The sequence below is a fragment of the Diplotaxodon limnothrissa genome, linkage group LG12 (assembly GCF_057381915.1).
Source record: "Diplotaxodon limnothrissa isolate DT_005_m linkage group LG12, D_limnothrissa_male_GT1.1, whole genome shotgun sequence".
Taxonomy (NCBI): Eukaryota; Metazoa; Chordata; class Actinopteri; order Cichliformes; family Cichlidae; genus Diplotaxodon; species Diplotaxodon limnothrissa.
Genome location: NC_140607.1, coordinates 39,766,242 through 39,785,033, shown reverse-complemented (window position 1 = coordinate 39,785,033; position 18,792 = coordinate 39,766,242). Strand labels below are relative to the sequence as shown.

The window sequence follows — 18,792 nt, the reverse complement described above, 5'->3', positions numbered from 1 at the left end:
GAAGCGCTCTCAGAGCGAGGCCGTGCTGTTCGGGGACTTTGCGCACGGATGTAAATTTAATGAGATTAACATTTGGAGCGGATCGAGTCGAGGACTAATGGGACGCGCCGCCGCCACAGCGGATTAACATCACAGGAAGTTTGCAGAGAGGGAAGTCTGAGTGTGGATAAAATGAGACCGAGCTGGGTTTGTGGTGAGGTTCAGGCTTAGCTCTTCATCCTGAGGAGCCGAAGCGACGAGTGCTTGATCACGGCTGAGCTGTGAAGTTCGACAGGCTTCTGAGTCAAAGCGTCTCTTTGTTCTCTAAAAATAAAGCGTCTGCGTTCACGCCTGCAGGCAGGCTTCAGGAGCGATTTTACACGTCAGACTAAATATAACGAGCCGGTCACGGCTCCGCAACAGCCGTTATAATTAGCACCTGTTCTTTAATCACAGCTCAAAATCACAGCCTTCATGCATGAGCCTCCGCTGTCTATGTTCTACTGAAAGCACTAACGATGATGTCATTACTGATATCAGGGAGGAAGCGTCTACGGGTCATTCTAGGACTGCAGGACAGTTTAACGTACAGGAACAGACGCTTTATTACATCCCGATCTTTGTTCAGAAAAAACAACATGAAACATGATGAAACGGAGAAAGTCATCGCTTAATTAAAAGTACACAGCAGCGGGGTTCAGGAAATGAGAATTGGACTCATTTTCAAACCTCTGTATGTCTGAAACCATGCAGTGCAGGCATTCTGCTCCTCAGCAGGCTTCCAGAAACTGGCCAATCAGGAACAAATGTGCTTTTTAGGAGCAGGGGGTTTGAAGAGGTTAAGGGGAAACAGCTGATTAATACGTGTTTATACCTTTAGATAAAACCAGAAGGTTATAGTTTATCTCAGGGTGAGTGGTTTCCTCTTCATTCAGGGAGTTTTGGGCGATAATGGCCATCCTACGGTTGATATCCTGACATCACTGCTTAGAAAACAAATCACTCCATTTCATTTTGTTAAAACTTACACCTTCAGCACAGCAGTGCTTAGAAACCTCATCCAGATGTTACTGGTTAACACGTGCCGCTGTTGTCCACACACCAGGGGGCGCTGCACGCTGAGGTTATTATTAAAAAGAAGAAAAGTCCGAACTGGACGCAGGTCGACAGACCGCTGGGCAGACTGCGATGTGTTTGCGTCCGACTCCTGCAGAAGAAATCAATCATTTATTGGATGCTTTGCTACCCCCCCTCCCATTTTTCTGACTGTCTATAATCTTCTTCTGTGTCTGCATATTTTCTCTGTGCACATTACCCATCAGACTAAAAACAGGAACTATGAAAACCTCGACCAACAGAACTTTGACTTCAGGAGAACACCCAAGGTATAAACTTGCATGGTCAAATGATGCACGCCGCCCAACCAATCTCTGAGCTCGCCCAGTAGTAGCCAAACACCAGTCAGCCCCGCCCGCCCAGAATCCAACCCGGCTCCAGAGATAGACTCTTATCCTGGTGGCACGTCTTTTCTCCACCATCTCTTTTCTTTCTTTTGATTTTTCATGATTCCTGCACATCGGGAATGGGTTTACACTCGCAGGAGAGACGCCCTTCCTCTTCCTCCCCCCTCCTCATCCCCCTCCCCCTCCCCGAGTTTTTCCTTGTGAAGGGTTGCATGTGGCCAGGCTGACGCGTGGCTCTGTCTGCAGATTATCGAGGAACACCGCACACCAGGATCCTCTCACTCCTCTTTTCTTTTTCTTTTTGGAAATGAATCACTTCTCCTCCCCGCCTCCCCTCCTCTTCCTCCCCTCCTCCCCCCCCCCCCCCTCCACTTGAATCTTTTTTTTTTTTTTTTTTTTAGTTTGCAGTTGCATCAGTGCGCTCTAACATGCACGTTCCCGATTGGTTGGTTGGTTGGAGTCTTGAAAGCGCCTCAGCTTGCATGTGCCACCACACCACGCACAACTTTTTGCCCCTCCTTCTTTGTATTCCAGCTTCGACTTTGAGTTTTCTTTAGTTCAGCAGATCTTGAACACTTTTTGTCTCCATTTTTTGCTCCCGTCCCTCCTCCCCTCCTCCTCCTCCGGTGGTAGCGTGGGTGAGAGGAAGCATGGTCAAGGTTGGGGTTGTGGGTGGTTGGGGAGGGGTTGTGGATGTGGAGCTAACGATGGCTGTCCTGCGATGTGTTCTGTGGTGTTTTGTTCTGCCGTGTTTCTCACTGTCCCTCGGTGTTACCGTCCGTCCACTGTGTCCATCTGGTGGTCCTCCAGGCTGAGAAGGTGCTGCTGTTCAGCCAGGACACCAACATTACCGCCCTGCTGCTGGAGGCGAAAGACCTGGAGGCCCGAGTCATCATCCTCTCTGCCAGGTTTGTGTGGTTTCCATGATGGTTTCTGATTGGATGATGTTGTGGTTTCCACAGTTAGGCTGTATAAGGGTTAGGACACTGGTCACAGTTTAAGTTGTTCTTGCCATGACTTTGCAGGAACTTTGTGACTAAGCCATCAGCAAGTGTTGGACTGAATCTGTGTATCCCCAACAGGTAAAAGTAGCACCTGCAAATGTTGTGTAAAAAGAGCCATGTAAACGCGAGTAGGACGTACAAGGTCTAAAGATTAGCCCTTAGTCTGATACAACGACAATCAGCCTCTATCGTCTGATGAAAGTCAGACTCTTCTGCACAAAACACCAGCAGCGATTCCAAAACTGAACAAGGCCAAAGTCTGAAGGCCACGGCCCGAGCTTCAGCTCATCGTGAGGTGCTAAGATAAGATAAGATTAGATAAGATAACTCTTTATTGTCATTGCACAGTCATACATAGTACAGTAGTACAATGAAATTGGAAAACTGTCCTACGTCGGCACTACATATAACACAACACGACACGATACGACACATCACAACGCAACACAAACAACACAACACAGTATATTAACTTAGTAATAAAAAAAGAAGAAGAAGTGTCAGGTCAGCTGTTAGCATTGATCAGGGCTGTTGTCCTGTTGTAAAAACTGTCCTTGAGTCTGGTTGTTTGGGACCTCAGCAGCCTGAACCTCCTGCCAGACGGCAGCAGCTTAAACACCCGGTGTCCTGGGTAGTTGTTGGTTATGGACCTGACGTTGGAGAGGAAAATACTCAGAGGCGGTAGCTTAAATGGCTGTTTCTTTAGCCGTGCTAGTGGGCCCGCCCTGCAGCCACGCTTTTGCCTCCTTTGTTTAATAATAATAATAATAATAATAATAATAATAATAATAATAATAATAATACATTTTATTTAAAAATAGCGCCTTTCAAAGCACCCAAGGACACTGTACAACAGATAAAAACACAAAAACTGGAAAACGTTTACGTTTCCTCTTTGTCTTGCCGCTGGGAAGAACCAACCACGGAGACCCTGGAGCTCTTATTATGTCCTCGGGAATGCTGTGAAAGTGGTGGTCAGTCGATGTACTGAGCTGCAGTGTTTCTGGTGCTGTGGTGCAGAAAAACTGACTGCACTGAGGTGAAATCAGCCAAACCTTCATCAGGTCTTTAAAGAGACGTTTGGAGCTCGAACAGAAGAAGTCAGACTGTGCGTCCACAGGCGTGTTTGATATGTTGCTTTCCAGAGTGTTGCCAGGTGATTGATGACTGGTTCTTTGGTCTGTTTGTGTCAGCCACAGGTGAGTGCTTACCTGCTGTGTGTTTGTGTGTTTGCAGTGAAGACGAAGCTGCGCTCGTGTACAAAGCCGCCCGGCAGCTCAACATGACCGGCTCCGGTTACGTCTGGCTGGTTGGAGAGCGGGAGATGACCGGCAAAGCTCTGAGTGAAGCTCCAGACGGTACGTCCGTCTCTCACCTGCTCTTCCTCCTTTCTTCCTCTCTGTCTGTCTGCAGCTCTTCTTCCATCCAACTGACAGCAAAGCTCGAACAGAAGGAAAATTCACAAGAAAGCAGTCACCTGTCACCTGCAGAGAGGAAATAGATCAAACTGCTCTTTGTTCCTGTCATCATCAGTCGGACATATTTAACCAAATACCAAATGCTGCTTCAGTTCACGAAAAATCAGACCTCTGACAGTTAAACACGGTCCAACTTCTCAATAAAAGTTCACTACACCCACTACACCATCATATAGGATCAGGATCAGATCACATCATCAGTTAACAACTAGATCCTTCCATCCATTTTCTTCTGCTTGTCTGGGATCACGGGGCAAGGTGTTCTTGGGCCAGCCCAGAGATGGAGTCTCTCCAGTGGGCCTCCTCCCCGTGGGTAATGCCCATGTGAACGGAGGCATCCTTGTTAGATACCCGAACCACCTCAGCTGCCTCCTTTCAATGTGGAGGAACATTGGCTCTACTCTGAGCCCCCCTCGAACGATGGCACTCCTCACCCTGTCTGTAAGGGGGAGGCCTGCCATTCGAGCTCATTCGACAATCGACAGTTTTGCTTTTACAGCCAACTCATGAACAAGACCCGAGGTGCTTGGGGCAGTAACTCGCCTCTTACTCCACCCTTTTCCAGCTGAGGACAATGGCCTCAGACTTGGAGGCAATGATTCTCATTCCCACAGTTTGACACTCGGCTGTGAATCCACCACCTGATGACCCAACAGAACCACATCATCTGTAAAAAGCAGAGACGAGATTCTGAGACCTCCAAAGTAAAATCTTTCAGCCACTTGGTTACGCAATTCAATTTTAAATTCAAGTAAATTTTATTCATACAGCGATAGACCCTACAATAATACATACCGAGAAACAACACCTCGAAATTCGAAAGACCTCTAAAAACCAAACACCCCATACTCCTGAAGCGCTGTTCCCACAGGACACTCTAAGGGACGTGTCCTTCTCCAGGTCCAAGTGTCTAATCGATTGACGCTTCCATAATCAACATATCATCATCAACATCAGCAGCATCCCGGTCCTCTTCATCGTCCATAAAGGCTGTCCCGAGGTCCTGCAGTGGGGACGCTCACATCGTCGACGGCTGCTCTGATGTTGGGCAGCGGTTGCGAGGGTGTTGGGCTGCTGAAAGATGAAACCAAACAGAGAGGTTCTACGTAGCTTTAAGAGCTCGGCCGGGTTTGAGTTCAGAGACAGGAAACATCTCCTCAGAAAGCAGCCAGAACGACAGGCACTGCCTGAGACTCGGTTGGAGATGTTCGGAGACAGAAGAGGCTCGGGGAACTTTGACAGCGTCCCGTTAGAGGAGCGTTAGAGCGCTTTGAGGCTTGTGTCCTCTAACGTCACGTCCTCTAGTGTAAAAGTGTCGGTCCACAGAGCGGTGCAGGCAGGTCGGGAGTCAGCGAGCTCTCAGCGTCATCATTCGATCCGATGTTAAAACGGTTGGATGGAAGCACAGCTCTCTCTCTCTCTGTGTCTGGCACTGTTTCTAGTAGGTCTCAGATGAAGGAAGCTACTCTTCATCAGTCTGTTAGCTTCTCAGTGTCCTGGTGTGTTTTCTCTCTCTCTGGTTTCTTCGGAGTGCCGGTTGAATGTTTAAACATGGCGAGCGTGGAGGCGTGTTTAAAGGTTCTTAACCGCTCCCTCCTCTCCGGGCTCATTGTAACTGTGTGGCTTTAAATGTGTCTAACATCTTTTTGTTTGTTTCATTTCTATAGTGTGTGTCGTCCGCCCGCCCGCCCGTCTGCCCATTCTCACAGTAACAATAACATGCTGCTAAACAGGGGTGGGAGGGGCGGGCTTAATGATTCAGGTGTGTGTGGGGGGGGGGGGGGGTAATAAACTGCTAATGTTGCTGCGGTAACCGTGACGTGTGTCCAATCAAACACTGGTAAGATGCCGCCCTTGCTTCCTGTTACCTGCTTGATGCTTTGCCCTTTGCAAGTGGCCAATAGAGGCCACGCCCATGGCAACGTGGAGCCAGGGGCGGGGTTTATTCAGCTAATTACTCAGTCAGCCAGTTCACACGTTTATCTTCGTACTTCAAAAGTATGCGGACGCCCTTTTAACGCACAGAATGGATGTAAAAGAGCAGGAACTCATCGGGAAGAGGTCAGGCGATTGCAGGTTTTATTGCACACAATAGAAAAGATGAAGCTATTCACTGTCATAGCACAGAGGTCAACAGGTCAACTTGACATGAATTTAACATTTCAATGATTATATTAATGAAAATCTGATAAATGAATAAATCAGAGTTGCTGAATGTTGGAAAGAAAAAGCCGAGGATACGTTCTCCTGTCTCTGCTGCTCGTTTCGTTCATTTATTTGAATTAGCATTTGTCATTATTAGTCGGCTAAGTTAAAGTAAATAAAATGAAGCTGTTAGATCCATTGTGTGGTATTATCAGTATAATCAGGGAATGAAAATCTGACAGCTCGAACTAGACGATGAAGTGAAAGGAACAAGCAGATGAAGGCCAGCAGACAGGTGCTCGTGTTCTAATATTGCTCTGAGTTCACCTAATGAACATTAAATAAGTGCACATGTTGGAGTTTTGTCCCTGACATGATGCTGTAGTTAACGTGGCGTCCTGGTCCTGGTCGTGGCGTTCCCCTCTGGCTGCTGGGTAATCGGCTCCCCGCTCTGTTGCCATGGCTTTTTGTTTCTACAGACATCCTCACCGGCCGGCCCCTGCACTCTTAAGAGACGATGCGTGGCTTTTCTGGACATCGCGTCCTCCGAGTCGCTGATGTGTCAGAAAAACGATCCATCCTTGCCTTGAAAGTGCAGCGAAACCGCACTCTGAAACGATCCACAGTGGGTTTGTCTCTGCTGCACGAGGGTGGGGGTTTCTTTTCTGGGTGGACCGTTTCAGCTCAGCAGAGATGCTAGATCGTTTCTGCTTTCCACCAGAAACAGTCAGAGGTCATATCTCTGAAACAAACAGCTTTTTAGCCTTAATGAGAAAACTAAATGTTGCAGCAGCCTGACTTCCTCTTAGTAGAAAATCTCAGATCTGCAATATTTTCCTTTCACGTTATTACTTGAGGAGGAGATTTTCCTGAAACAATATCGTATAATTTGTGTGACAGAAGCATGAGTGGAAATGCTCGAGCTGTAAAACAGTGTTAGTGGTTTTAGCCCCAAACAGCAGCCGTGTCCATGTTAGCGTACAGGCTCAGTCACGGATCAAACTTGGCCGCTGCAGCGAGCCTGGGCTAGATAAAACACAAATCAGCTGCATGTAACAGCGAGGTAGATTATAACCTTCATCCTAAACTCTTCTGTGGGTGGGGCCTACACAGGATTGGGCAGAATAATGTGATCAGCTGTAACTCAAATCTCAGCGCACCCGTAATACCAGCGAGAGCATCTGCAGGCCTGCTTTATATCAGATGGTACAGGTGTTTGCATTATTGTGTCCACCCTCCTGAAACGATCCCCTGAAAAGAAACGTGTGGAGCAGCACTGCGACGTTCTGGATTTTGTTGGTGTTTTTCTTCACGGGCTCCTGTTGCACTATGAGGGAAATGTTTGTGCAGCTGCATCGGTCTGCAGGCAGCGGCGGCACAGGCACGCTTCCCCTTTAGCTTTGTTTATGGAAGAGAGGCGGACGTGTCGGGCTTCCTAATTGTGTTGCTGCCGTCAGTGCTCGTTATCATTAGAAACAGCTTCATCGGCTCAGCTCCAGCTCTGCTTTTATGTTGCACTAGAGCAGCCGCTGGCCCTCAGGTCATCATCTATCTGCAATAAGTTGTCTGTTTAAGGCTCGTGTGCTAAAAAACGTTCTCTTTTTTTGATTGGCCAGCTTCAGGAAGTCTACCAAGGTCCCTCAAGTATGCATCGTACTTAGAGGACGTGTTTATAATAAGTGAGAATATATACAGACCTGAAGCAGAGTAGTCTCAGGAATAACACAGATTATGTTCTCACACATTTGGCTCATTATTTGAAACTTGTTTCACATGAAAAGTTGAAATTATGATGTATTAGCTTTCCTGCCAAATGTTTTGAAATTTCAGCTAATTGTTAGCATAGCATTTCAAAAAAATAACAGTTTGTTAATGTTAGCGTAATGTAAGTTCCCAACAATATTAGTTAGCAATTCCATTTTAGCCAAAGGTTTTTAGTAAGGCATTTATAAAAAAAGTTTAGTAACTAACTTGATGGTTAGCTATAGTTCATTTGCGAGATGCTAACACTGTCCGTTAGCTTTTACTTATGGTTCATTTGTGAGATGCTAACACTGTTCGTTAGCTATTACCAGTAGATTTTGGGGGATGCTAGCACTGTTAGCCACCCGTTTTGGCCCAGCTTGGAGACAGATGCAGACACTTTACGCAGCATGACGAGTTTGCGCTGAAGGAAAACACCACACACTCTTCATGACGTCTCAGTGAGGCTTTTCTGCTGAGACAAACGCTGTGATTGTCAGAGTGAACTCCCAGCATGCAGTTTGGTCGTGATGAACACTGACCTGACGCCTGAAGCCCCGAGTGTGTGTTTGAATTACACTGATGCACTGTGTAATTACATCAGCTGAATGAAAGTGTGTGCGAGTGTTTAATTAACATGTGTGTGTGAATGAGGGCAGCTTTGAGTCTGCAGCCTGTTTAACTTCCTGCTGTGTGTGCGTGTGTGTGGGCACAGGCCTGCTGGGCCTCCAGCTGATTAACGGTAAGAACGAGTCGGCGCACATCGCGGACGCCGTGGCCGTGGTGGCGCAGTCTCTGCAGGAGCTGTTTGAGAAGGAGAACATCACTGAACCTCCACGGGGCTGCGTGGGAAACACCAACATCTGGAGGACCGGGCCACTCTTTAAACGGTTAGTACCACCCACGGCTGCAGGTCAAAGATTCTGTGGTTGGTCATTAGGAGGCATGGTGCACTACACTTAGGAGATGTGCTTGTTTTTCTCGTGGGTCTCTCGCTGCCGTTCCTCCACCTTGTTTGATGCAAATGCTACGTGACGCTGTGCGTGTCCCACTTTAGCCCGTTTAGGTTGGATTATCTCAGAGCGGACTGCTGAACACAAAAGTGAGAATAAGAGGGAGGCGCTGATCTGATCTGGATTCATCTTCAAGTCTGACATAACTGGGATAATAAGTGTCTCCTCCTCTCTGTGTGACCCAATCAGTCGCTCTGAATCAGGATTGTTTATGTTGCAGCTGATGTGACCTGGTGTCGCCTCAACTTAACATACAGAGGTGGGTCGAGTATCCAAAAATTGTACTCAAGTAAGAGTAGCATTACTTTAAAATATTATTACTCAAGTAAAAGTGAAAAGTAGTCGTCAAAAAAGTTACTCGAGTAAGAGTAAAAAAGTACTTGGTGAAAAGACTACTCAAGTAGCGAGTAACTGTTTGAAATGTCAGATTTATTTTATAAATAAATGCTATCAGACAAACAAAAATAAATAAATATACAAATCTTAGTATTTTCAACAGGAATATATGTAAAAACATCAAAATAAGGCGCAATGATTCTAATTTCCAGGTTTCAGTTTTTCACAACATAAAGCTTTTTTCACCAATACCTGCAGTAAATAATATAAATATATAAACAGTGCAAACAATTTCCACTGACTAGATATGCTGTGAACTTTATATTCATTGTTGCTCCAAATGGCACAGCAGCCTCAGAGACAACAGAACGAGGCATCTTCAACATATGTTCATACAAGGCAGCTCAGTTTACCATAAGTTGTATGGGTGTGCATCTGTTTCTGCATATTCAGCAAAAATGTGCCCTTTCTTCACTCAGTGAGGTGATGGTTCAGCTTCAGCAGCAGTTTGCTCTCAAGGTTCTTTCTGTGAAGCTGTGACTGTTCAGCAGTGAACAGGAGTCCTGCGTGACTGAGAAGTCCTTCACAAGCTCCAGATGCAGGAAGAGCTGTATTGACTTTGATCGACAGCTTCTTGATGTGAGGAACGCCATGCAACAGATCCACACCTCTGATCTCTGGTCATTATAGTGCTGTATACACTGCCAAGCTGCAGATGTTTGGCAAGAAGATTCAATCACACTGGAGATGTTTTTACTAACTCTAGTAGAAAAACAAAATCCTGTCATTCATGTCCCGCACAAACAGTTTGCAATAAATTCCAGATTAAGTTTAAAATAAGAATGCGTGTAAGGCTGAGCAGTGCTCGCCAACAGATCCTCCTGTTTGGCTGTTACTCTGGGGAAAGACGAGAAAGACGGTGATGGAAGCGTGACTGGAGCTGCGATGTAGCCTCTATAATATTTATAATGTACGAACGTGATAATTCTGTATATTGTAATAACGTGATAGTATATTATTAGAACAATATACTTTTCTATTTTTCTTTTGCCTGGGTGGCAGCTTTTCAATGTGACCTCACAAAATTATCCCGACTACAACAACCATGAAAAGAGTTGGATGGACTTTGCTGCTCAATGTTTTTCATTAGTAATTTAGCAAAGTTGATGGTGTGTGTGTGTGTGTTTGTAAGACAGAGAGAGGGAGAGCGAGGGACAGATTTTGTATGATAAGCTTCATGTTATGGACGCACAGTTTGATCACTCAGGTCGCATCAGAGCATCGGGCCGTATAGTGTGAGACCTGCATCGTGACCTATGAACTTCTAACCTCTGCGATTTAATTGTACAGTTTCAGCAGGAGCTGAATAACGTGACTGAAAAAAATCGCAGTGTCTGCCCAGCTTAATGCAGACTGTTTAAATTAAACAAGCTGCTGTTTCACATAATAAACCCTGTCAGCCGCAGTGTTGCTTCTGTTTTAACAGTTAAAGCAGTAGAGACGAGCTGTTTACATGTGCGTGAAACTCTAGCGCCAGGCTAGCTGTTAGCTTATAGCTCGCGCTAGCTAACCAGCGAGCAGTTAACAGGACAGCTGAAGCTGCACAAAACACACAAACTTGTCTCTCTACAATGTAGCGCCGAAAACATGACTCGCAGCTCGAGCTCGACACATAAGACTGACATCCAGCTAACCACAGCTAAAAGATATTTAGAGAAAACTTACCGTTTCCTCAGGTTACACAGCTGAGTTGTTTCACGCTGAAAAGTTGTTGTTTTGGCTCTCACTGAAGACACTGAAGACAGAGCTGTTCATTTGTGCTGCTTTTAAGCGAAACATTCTTTGTATGTGAGGAAAATGCTGTTTATCCTCTTCAGCTCTAGCGTAGACTCTGCCATGTTTTCATGTTTCTTCTTTCCGTGTGTCCGCTACGTTGAAACGCTTGGGCTGCTCTGCCCGCCACGGTTTCAAACTGGTCATGTGACTGCATGGCCACATCTGATTGGTAAAAAAGTTACCGGAAACTCCACTGGTGGCATGTTATCTAATGTGTTAAACCAGCGGTCCCAAATCCCCGGGCCTCGGATCGGTACCGGTCCGTGAGTCGTTTGGTACCGGGCCGTGAGAGTTGAGGCTCAGGTGTGAAATGTATAGTTTTCAAAGTTTTTATCGGTTTTCAGCGTTAGTTAGTTAACGATAAAAACGATAACACGGTTTTCCTGGGTCTTTTCACGTGTGTTATGTGATAGGTTTGTAGCTTGAACCTATTCGCTGGAACGTTGAAGACAATATAATCACACAGCAAGCAAGACACGAAGTAGGCAAAGTTCTTCATGTTTCTCGTGCACGGGAGAGAACCGGACAGACGCCGTTCCTTCGCTTGACCCCAGTTGCTCTCGTTCGTTCTCCCGTAACACTGTTGTTTTATTGAGGCTACATGAATATGCATAGGTTCATTAACATATGATGTCTACATACACACAAAGAGTACCGTGTGTGTGTGTGTGTGTGTGTGTGTGTGTGTGTGTGTGTGTGTGTGTGTGTGTGTGTGTGTGTTTTACTGCTGATCAAAGGGTCCTATAACATGAAAGCACAAAAGCAAACATCCTTGGTCAGGAAGAGGGTAGCCTCCCCCTCACCCTAGATGGTTCACCCTAGATAACACGGTGAGGAAGTCCAGCATTTAAAGCACTTAGACTAGAACAGACGTAGCTACGTTAATCCTACCATAAAACAATAAGACAAGGTACGACCTCTCTCGTGCTCCCAGAGTGCTCTCTAATGATGATGATGCATCCTCACTGGATGCATCACCACCTGGTATGGCAACAGCACCGCCTACAACTGCAAAGCTCTCCAGCGAGTAGTGCGGTGCTCTGAACGGATAATTGGAGGTGAGCTTCCCTCCCTCCAAGACATCTACAGGAAGCGCTGCCTGAGGAAAGCGGGGAGGATCATCAAGGACTCCAGTCACCCCAGCCATAAACTGTTCAGACTGCTTCCATCAGGAAGGAGGTTCTGCAGCATCCGGTCCCGTACCAGCAGACTGAGAGACAGCTTTTTCCATCAGGCCATCAGACTGCTGAACACGTCATAGACACCTCAGCTTCACTACTGGAACTTCAACATTATGCACTCCACACTGTATATAAATGCCACTTGTTTTGCACATATTCAACTCTGTATATTTTATATATTTTATTATTATTATTATTATTATTATTATTTATTTATTTATTTTACTATTTAATTTGTAAAAATGTGTATACACACACACACACACACACACACACACACACACACACACACACACACACACACGTAGGAAAATATTTAGTATACACATCCAGAAATGCATACACTATTATATATTGTACATATATTTATTAGTTTCAGGTTGGCCATTCTTGTATTTTGCTCGTTTGTGTTGTTGTGTTTGCACATCTCTGTTGCTTGTGGGGCTCGCACACAAGAATTTCACTCGCATGTGCTGTGCCAGTGTGCCTGCACATGTGATGTGACAATAAAAGTGATTTGATTTGATTTGATTTAATGCACACAAAGTTTGCAGACTATCACTACACAATTGATTATACACCTCTAAGCATATATGGTTAAATATTTCTAAGCATAAATGACAATCAACAATACAAAACCTAACATTATGAATAAATTTTCTTTTTTCGGTACCAGTACTAGTTTTATTTAGTTGTATTTATCCACGACACCTTAAAGGCCGGTCCATGAAAATATTGTTGGGCATAAACCGGTCCGTGGCGCAAAAAAGGTTGGAGACCGCTGTGTTAAACTAATTATTTTTTAAAAAGTAACGAGTCGAATTTTGCAAATGTAGCAGAGTAAAAGTACCGTTTCTTCTTCATAAATGTACTCAAGTAAAAGTAAAAAGTATCGTGCAAAAAGGTACTTTAAAAGTACTTTTTTTCAAAAACTTACTCAAGTAAATGTAACTCGTTACTACCCACCTCTGCTTACATACCTGATTTGTTTACGCATCAACACGATGATGTCACCACCAAACGTGAAAATAAAGGAGCTCTGATTCTTCTGTGCACTGATTGGCTCCGCAGGGTGCTGATGTCATCAAAGTACCCCGACGGCCTGACAGGACGTATCGAGTTTAACGACGACGGCGACCGGCGCTTCGCCACCTACAGCATCCTGAACTACCAGCAGAAACCAGGTCGCCTCGTCCAGGTTGGAGTCTTTAACGGAACACAGGTAGAGTACACCTGCTACACCTGCTGCACCAGCTGCTACACCTGTCTTTACAGCTGCTAACACATCTGCTGCACCTGTGTATACACCGTCAGTGTCACTGACGTCATACGTCACAGCAGCTCTCATTACCATCCAGTCAAACTTCCCCTTTGCTCTTGCTGCTCTCCTGTCACAATCACCCCTGACACTCGTCTCCACCTACTCCACCCTGCCTCCACTCTCTTCTTTACCTGTCTGTGAAGGGTTGACCACTACCTCTGCTCCCTATATGTCCACCTGTCCACCTGTCTCCCTCACCCTCACACCTCCACCCATCAAGCCTCTCACTGCAGATCACAGTGTCATCTGCAAACATCATAGTCCACAGAGACTCCTCCTGCCAAGCTCATCCATCAGCCTCTGTCCCCATACACCACCCTCACCGACGTCTCTCTGTCCCCATACACCACCCTCACTGACGTCTCTTTGTCCCCATACACCAACCTCACCGATGTCTCTCTGTCCCCATACACCACCCTCACTGACGTCTCTCTGTCCCCATACACCACCCTCACCGACGTCTCTTTGTCCCCATACACCAACCTCACCGATGTCTCTTTGTCCCCATACACCAACCTCACCGATGTCTCTCTGTCCCCATACACCACCCTCACCGACGTCTCTTTGTCCCCATACACCAACCTCACCGATGTCTCTCTGTCCCCATACACCACCCTCACCGACGTCTCTTTGTCCCCATACACCAACCTCACCGATGTCTCTCTGTCCCCATACACCACCCTCACTGACGTCTCTCTGTCCCCATACACCACCCTCACCGACGTCTCTCTGTCCCCATACACCACCCTCACTGACGTCTCTCTGTCCCCATACACCACCCTCACCGACGTCTCTTTGTCCCCATACACCAACCTCACCGATGTCTCTCTGTCCCCATACACCACCCTCACCGACGTCTCTCTGTCCCCATACACCACCCTCACTGACGTCTCTCTGTCCCCATACACCACCCTCACCGACGTCTCTTTGTCCCCATACACCAACCTCACCGATGTCTCTCTGTCCCCATACACCACCCTCACCGACGTCTCTTTGTCCCCATACACCACCCTCACCGATGTCTCTCTGTCCCCATACACCACCCTCACTGACGTCTCTCTGTCCCCATACACCAACCTCACCGATGTCTCTCTGTCCCCATACACCACCCTCACCGACGTCTCTCGGTGAGGGTGGTGATACTCAAAATATCACACAAATAAACAGTGTTTAGTTCCAAATAAAGATCCAAGGAGGAGGAATAAGCCTGTGACAGTATAAATCTCGCATGAATCAGTGAGTGCTGCAGCTACAGTCGCTGCAGTAGTTCACTATTGATTAAATGAGATGAATGTTTAGTTCGGTGACAGGTACGACGCCAGTCAGAGCCGAGCTGCTGAGAGAAACATGGTGTAGCGAGCGAGCATCCAGGCCTCCTGCCTCTTTAAATATGAATGCATAGATGCAGTATTGATGCTGTCATTTAGTCAGCCTGTCACAGTGAGACCTGCGTGCAACAACATCACAACCTGAGTGCTCACCGTGTGTTTCTGTGTGCCCTTCAGGTTGTGATGAACCCTCAGAGGAAAATCATTTGGCCTGGAGGAGAGACGGAGAAGCCAGTCGGATACCAGATGTCGACCAGACTGAAGGTAAAACCGCAGCTCGACGCGTCTGTTCGGTTCATCGTCTCAGAAATGTGATGCCGCTCCCTTTGCAACTTTTTATGTTGGACGTTTTTGAAGACATGAGCTCTGCAGATAATGATGAGTTGTGGTTTGTTGTTGTGTTCTTCATGAATCAGGTCAGATGTTAAGCCAAGCCACAGCATGAAAAATGCCTTTTTAATCTGTTACATTTCATTTTCTGTCCTGTGAATGTTTACATTTTCTATTGATGTAAAATGTGGAGTAGGCCAAGGCTCTGTATTTGGTCCTCTGTATTTCCATTGTATATATACATGTGGGCTGTATGACTAACAACCTACACGGATATTTCAGGGTTGTATTTAAGTTTGGAGTTTGAAAAGGTTATCTAAAGACCTGGGCACACATTGAGGTGTGCCTCAGTTAACATATCACTTCCTATGCCAATAAAACTTCAAACAACCTGTCAGTCAGATTTCAAACTGCACCACTGTTATGGAGCATGATCACAGCTACGTCGTCAAACATTTATTTCTTGTAGGCGCTTAGAAAATGAGGGTATTCCTGTTCCATCAGAAAAAATATTTGGTTTCTAAATAACATATTTAGAAAACAAATATTATTGATAGAAATTTAAAATAAATCACTCCTCTTATAGAAACGTATTACAAATAAAGTCTGGGTTTAACCAAAGATTTCAAAAGAAACTATGGCAAGTTTTCAGGAAACACTAGAATTAAACACAGAATAGTATCAGAGGAAGCACAAGTTGCAGGGCACAGTTAAACCTTTTATAGATGTGTTTTTGCAACATGACTAAGACCTGTCGAATGTCTACATTCAAATATGTAAAACTGAATGAGCTTTGTGGACCTTTAAGCCGTCACAACTGAGGTTTGTACAAACGATGAACTACGGCTTGGATGGGTGGGCTGTAATAACATTTATGCCACGATGACGAGCGTCAGCGTCTCCCAGATCGTTTGGATCAGTCCACGTCTCTGAGTGTTCGCTGTTTGTGTGCTCAGATCGTGACGATTCATCAGGAGCCATTTGTTTACGTGAAGCCAACGAAAAGCGACGGGACGTGTAAAGAGGAGTACACCGTCAATGGAGTCCTGATCAAGAAGGTGATCTGTACTGGACCCAACGGGACCATACCAGGTACGCTAACACGCCATCCTCCCAGACCCGATTTGTCCCGTTTTCTGTGCGTGTGTTTGTGCACCGTATATATAAAGTTGAATGACTGAAATGAGGCTGTGTTTATGTGTCCAGGTCAGCCCATCGTCCCGCAGTGTTGCTATGGTTTCTGCATCGACCTGCTCATCAAGCTGGCCATGAGTATGAACTTCACCTATGAGGTTCACCTGGTGGCTGATGGGAAGTTTGGCACGCAGGAGCGAGTAAGTGTCACATGACTCTGTTCGCTGTCACTGCAGCAGGTCCGACTGCTGTTCTGGTTTTGGAGATGACGAACGTCCTCCTGTTTGGACGTGTTGTCCTTCTGCTTTACATGAAAGACTGTATATCAAAGATGGACAACTTAATTGTTTAGTGTTTCCGTCTTTTTGGAGCTCGATGTGACGATGACGGGGGGTCTGACAGAGAGACTGAGCACACTGCACATTCATAGACTCAGTGTGTAGCCCCGCCCTCGATGCTTCCTCCTCCTTCCTCACTCTGATGACATCATCTCCAAATTGAACATTCAGACCTGAGAGCAGCGACTTCGGCTCACTGAGCTCAGATCAGCCGAGCAGGAAGCTCCTTGTCTCACAGACTTGTATTCACAACCAGAAGAGGCGCCCCCTGCTGGCCACCTCCAGGATATAAAAACACATTAAAAATAACATTTTAAACAAAAAGGCTACATCCATCTTTTACATACAGTCTGTGAGTGTACCTGTACACCTGTTTGAATATTTGTGTGTGTCACATCAGCCTGAATAACTTCCAGGGGAAAGTTCAGCTCTCTGCTGTAATCAGAGTATCCTGATCCTGTAATCCTGTGAGGGATGACGGTCAGGCTCTTTGCAGCTGACTGTGCTCCGTCCCTCAGGTGGATCTGAGGCGTGGAGCTCAGGTGAGCAGACTGACGATGATGAAGGCGATGAAGGACGTGTGATCTGTGCCAGCACGTTTGCAGGTCGGAGGTTACATTAGATACTGAAACACATTAAAACAAATTTCCATCCAGCTGCAGGCTGATGTTCGCAGGAGCGACGTCACGCACCAAAACAGCTTAGTTACAAACAGCTGTTCTGTTTACGTGGCAACAGTAACATGGCTGCTGAGGTGAGCTGTCCCAGCAGGCTGTGATTTAGCAGGTGTAGGTGATGGTCAGCTGACAGCATAAGCTCCACCCTCTCATCCAAATATGGTCCCTTCTGGAAACTAAAAAACAACATGGCGACAGCGGAGGCTCTGGCCATCTTTCATATACAGTCTGTGGAGTAGTAGTGGCGCGTTGAGGAGAATTTCTGTGTGTGGATGTTGTTCTTGGCTCTGATTGGCTGTGTCATCAGTGAGCTGGAGTAATGTGATTACAGTTCATTCTCAAAAGTAAACGGACGGTCTCTGCTTACGTGTGGTTATCTGCGGCCTGATGATGTCATCGCCATCTCGCTCTCTCTGACCTGCTTACCGATTCATCCCCATCGGCAGCTCGTCGCCCAGGCTTGTTGCCATGGCGACCACCGCTCCGTCCCTGACTCCGACCTTGCCGGAGACGAGAGACATTTATTCATCTCTCTCTCTGCTGCTCGCTCTCCTTCATCGCCTCCTCTTCCTCCTCTCTCGTCTCTTCACAGATTATTCACGCCTGAAATCTGCTTTATGTTCCACGTATACCCAGCTCCTGAAGGATGATGTTTCCTGTTTAGTCGATCACATGAAAGCATCTTGTTCTCCTTCATGTTTTATTCAATCTGAGCTCAGCCTTTAAAAATGCAGCCGCTTCAGACAAATCTGATCCTCCTTTATTATTTAAAGCCAGAAACTTCAAACCTGCCAATCAGGGATTCGCTGTGCTCCTCCCAGCGGATTGGCTCATCAGTAATCAATAATGTGATCAGGCTGGAGCTGCTGAGCACACCTCACAGTGTTTGTTGCAGCTGATGTGGGTTTGCAGATATTTAACCCTTTAACCTGCTGCAGTGAGGTCATGAATGAACGATGTAAAAGGAACTCAAACCTTCATTAACAGAGCTCCGCCCTCCCTCCCTCCCGCAGGTGAACAACAGCAACAAGAAGGAGTGGAACGGGATGATGGGGGAGCTGCTGGGAGGCCTTGCCGACATGATCGTCGCCCCGCTCACCATCAACAACGAGCGCGCTCAGTACATCGAGTTCTCCAAACCCTTCAAATACCAGGGGCTCACCATCCTCGTCAAGAAGGTGAGCGAGCGAGGAAGTGCAAACCACGATGAAGGTTCATGATGTGACGCTGTCACGACACAACAAAGCGGTGATGCTCAGCCTGAGCCAGCGTGAGAGCAGCAGAGAACCGAGGTTACGTTTCGTCACAGGGAAACGGCGATGTTGTGCAGTCCATGTTAGTTAAACAGTTCCGGTGTTCATGCACACGAGCTTGTGGTGCTGTCCCTACGGCATCCCTCACCCAGGCTCAACTGACCAATCACATGACTGTGATGTCATAGCCCAGGAGAGATAGCGAAAAAGACACAAATGCCTTTGTCTTCTAG

The 18,792-nt window shown here is 46.4% G+C and overlaps 1 protein-coding gene across 1 annotated transcript in view; it reads left to right on the top strand.

Moving 5' to 3' along the window:
- The window catches only part of grin1b (glutamate receptor, ionotropic, N-methyl D-aspartate 1b), a 63,409-nt gene that overhangs the window by 23,680 nt on the left and 20,937 nt on the right, over positions 1-18,792 (top strand). The window contains 9 exon segments of the mRNA XM_085368585.1: positions 1,302-1,364; positions 2,253-2,350; positions 3,683-3,804; positions 8,528-8,702; positions 13,250-13,400; positions 15,005-15,091; positions 16,114-16,249; positions 16,364-16,491; positions 18,320-18,484. Of these exon segments, the coding sequence (XP_085224711.1) occupies positions 1,302-1,364; positions 2,253-2,350; positions 3,683-3,804; positions 8,528-8,702; positions 13,250-13,400; positions 15,005-15,091; positions 16,114-16,249; positions 16,364-16,491; positions 18,320-18,484 (1,125 nt within the window).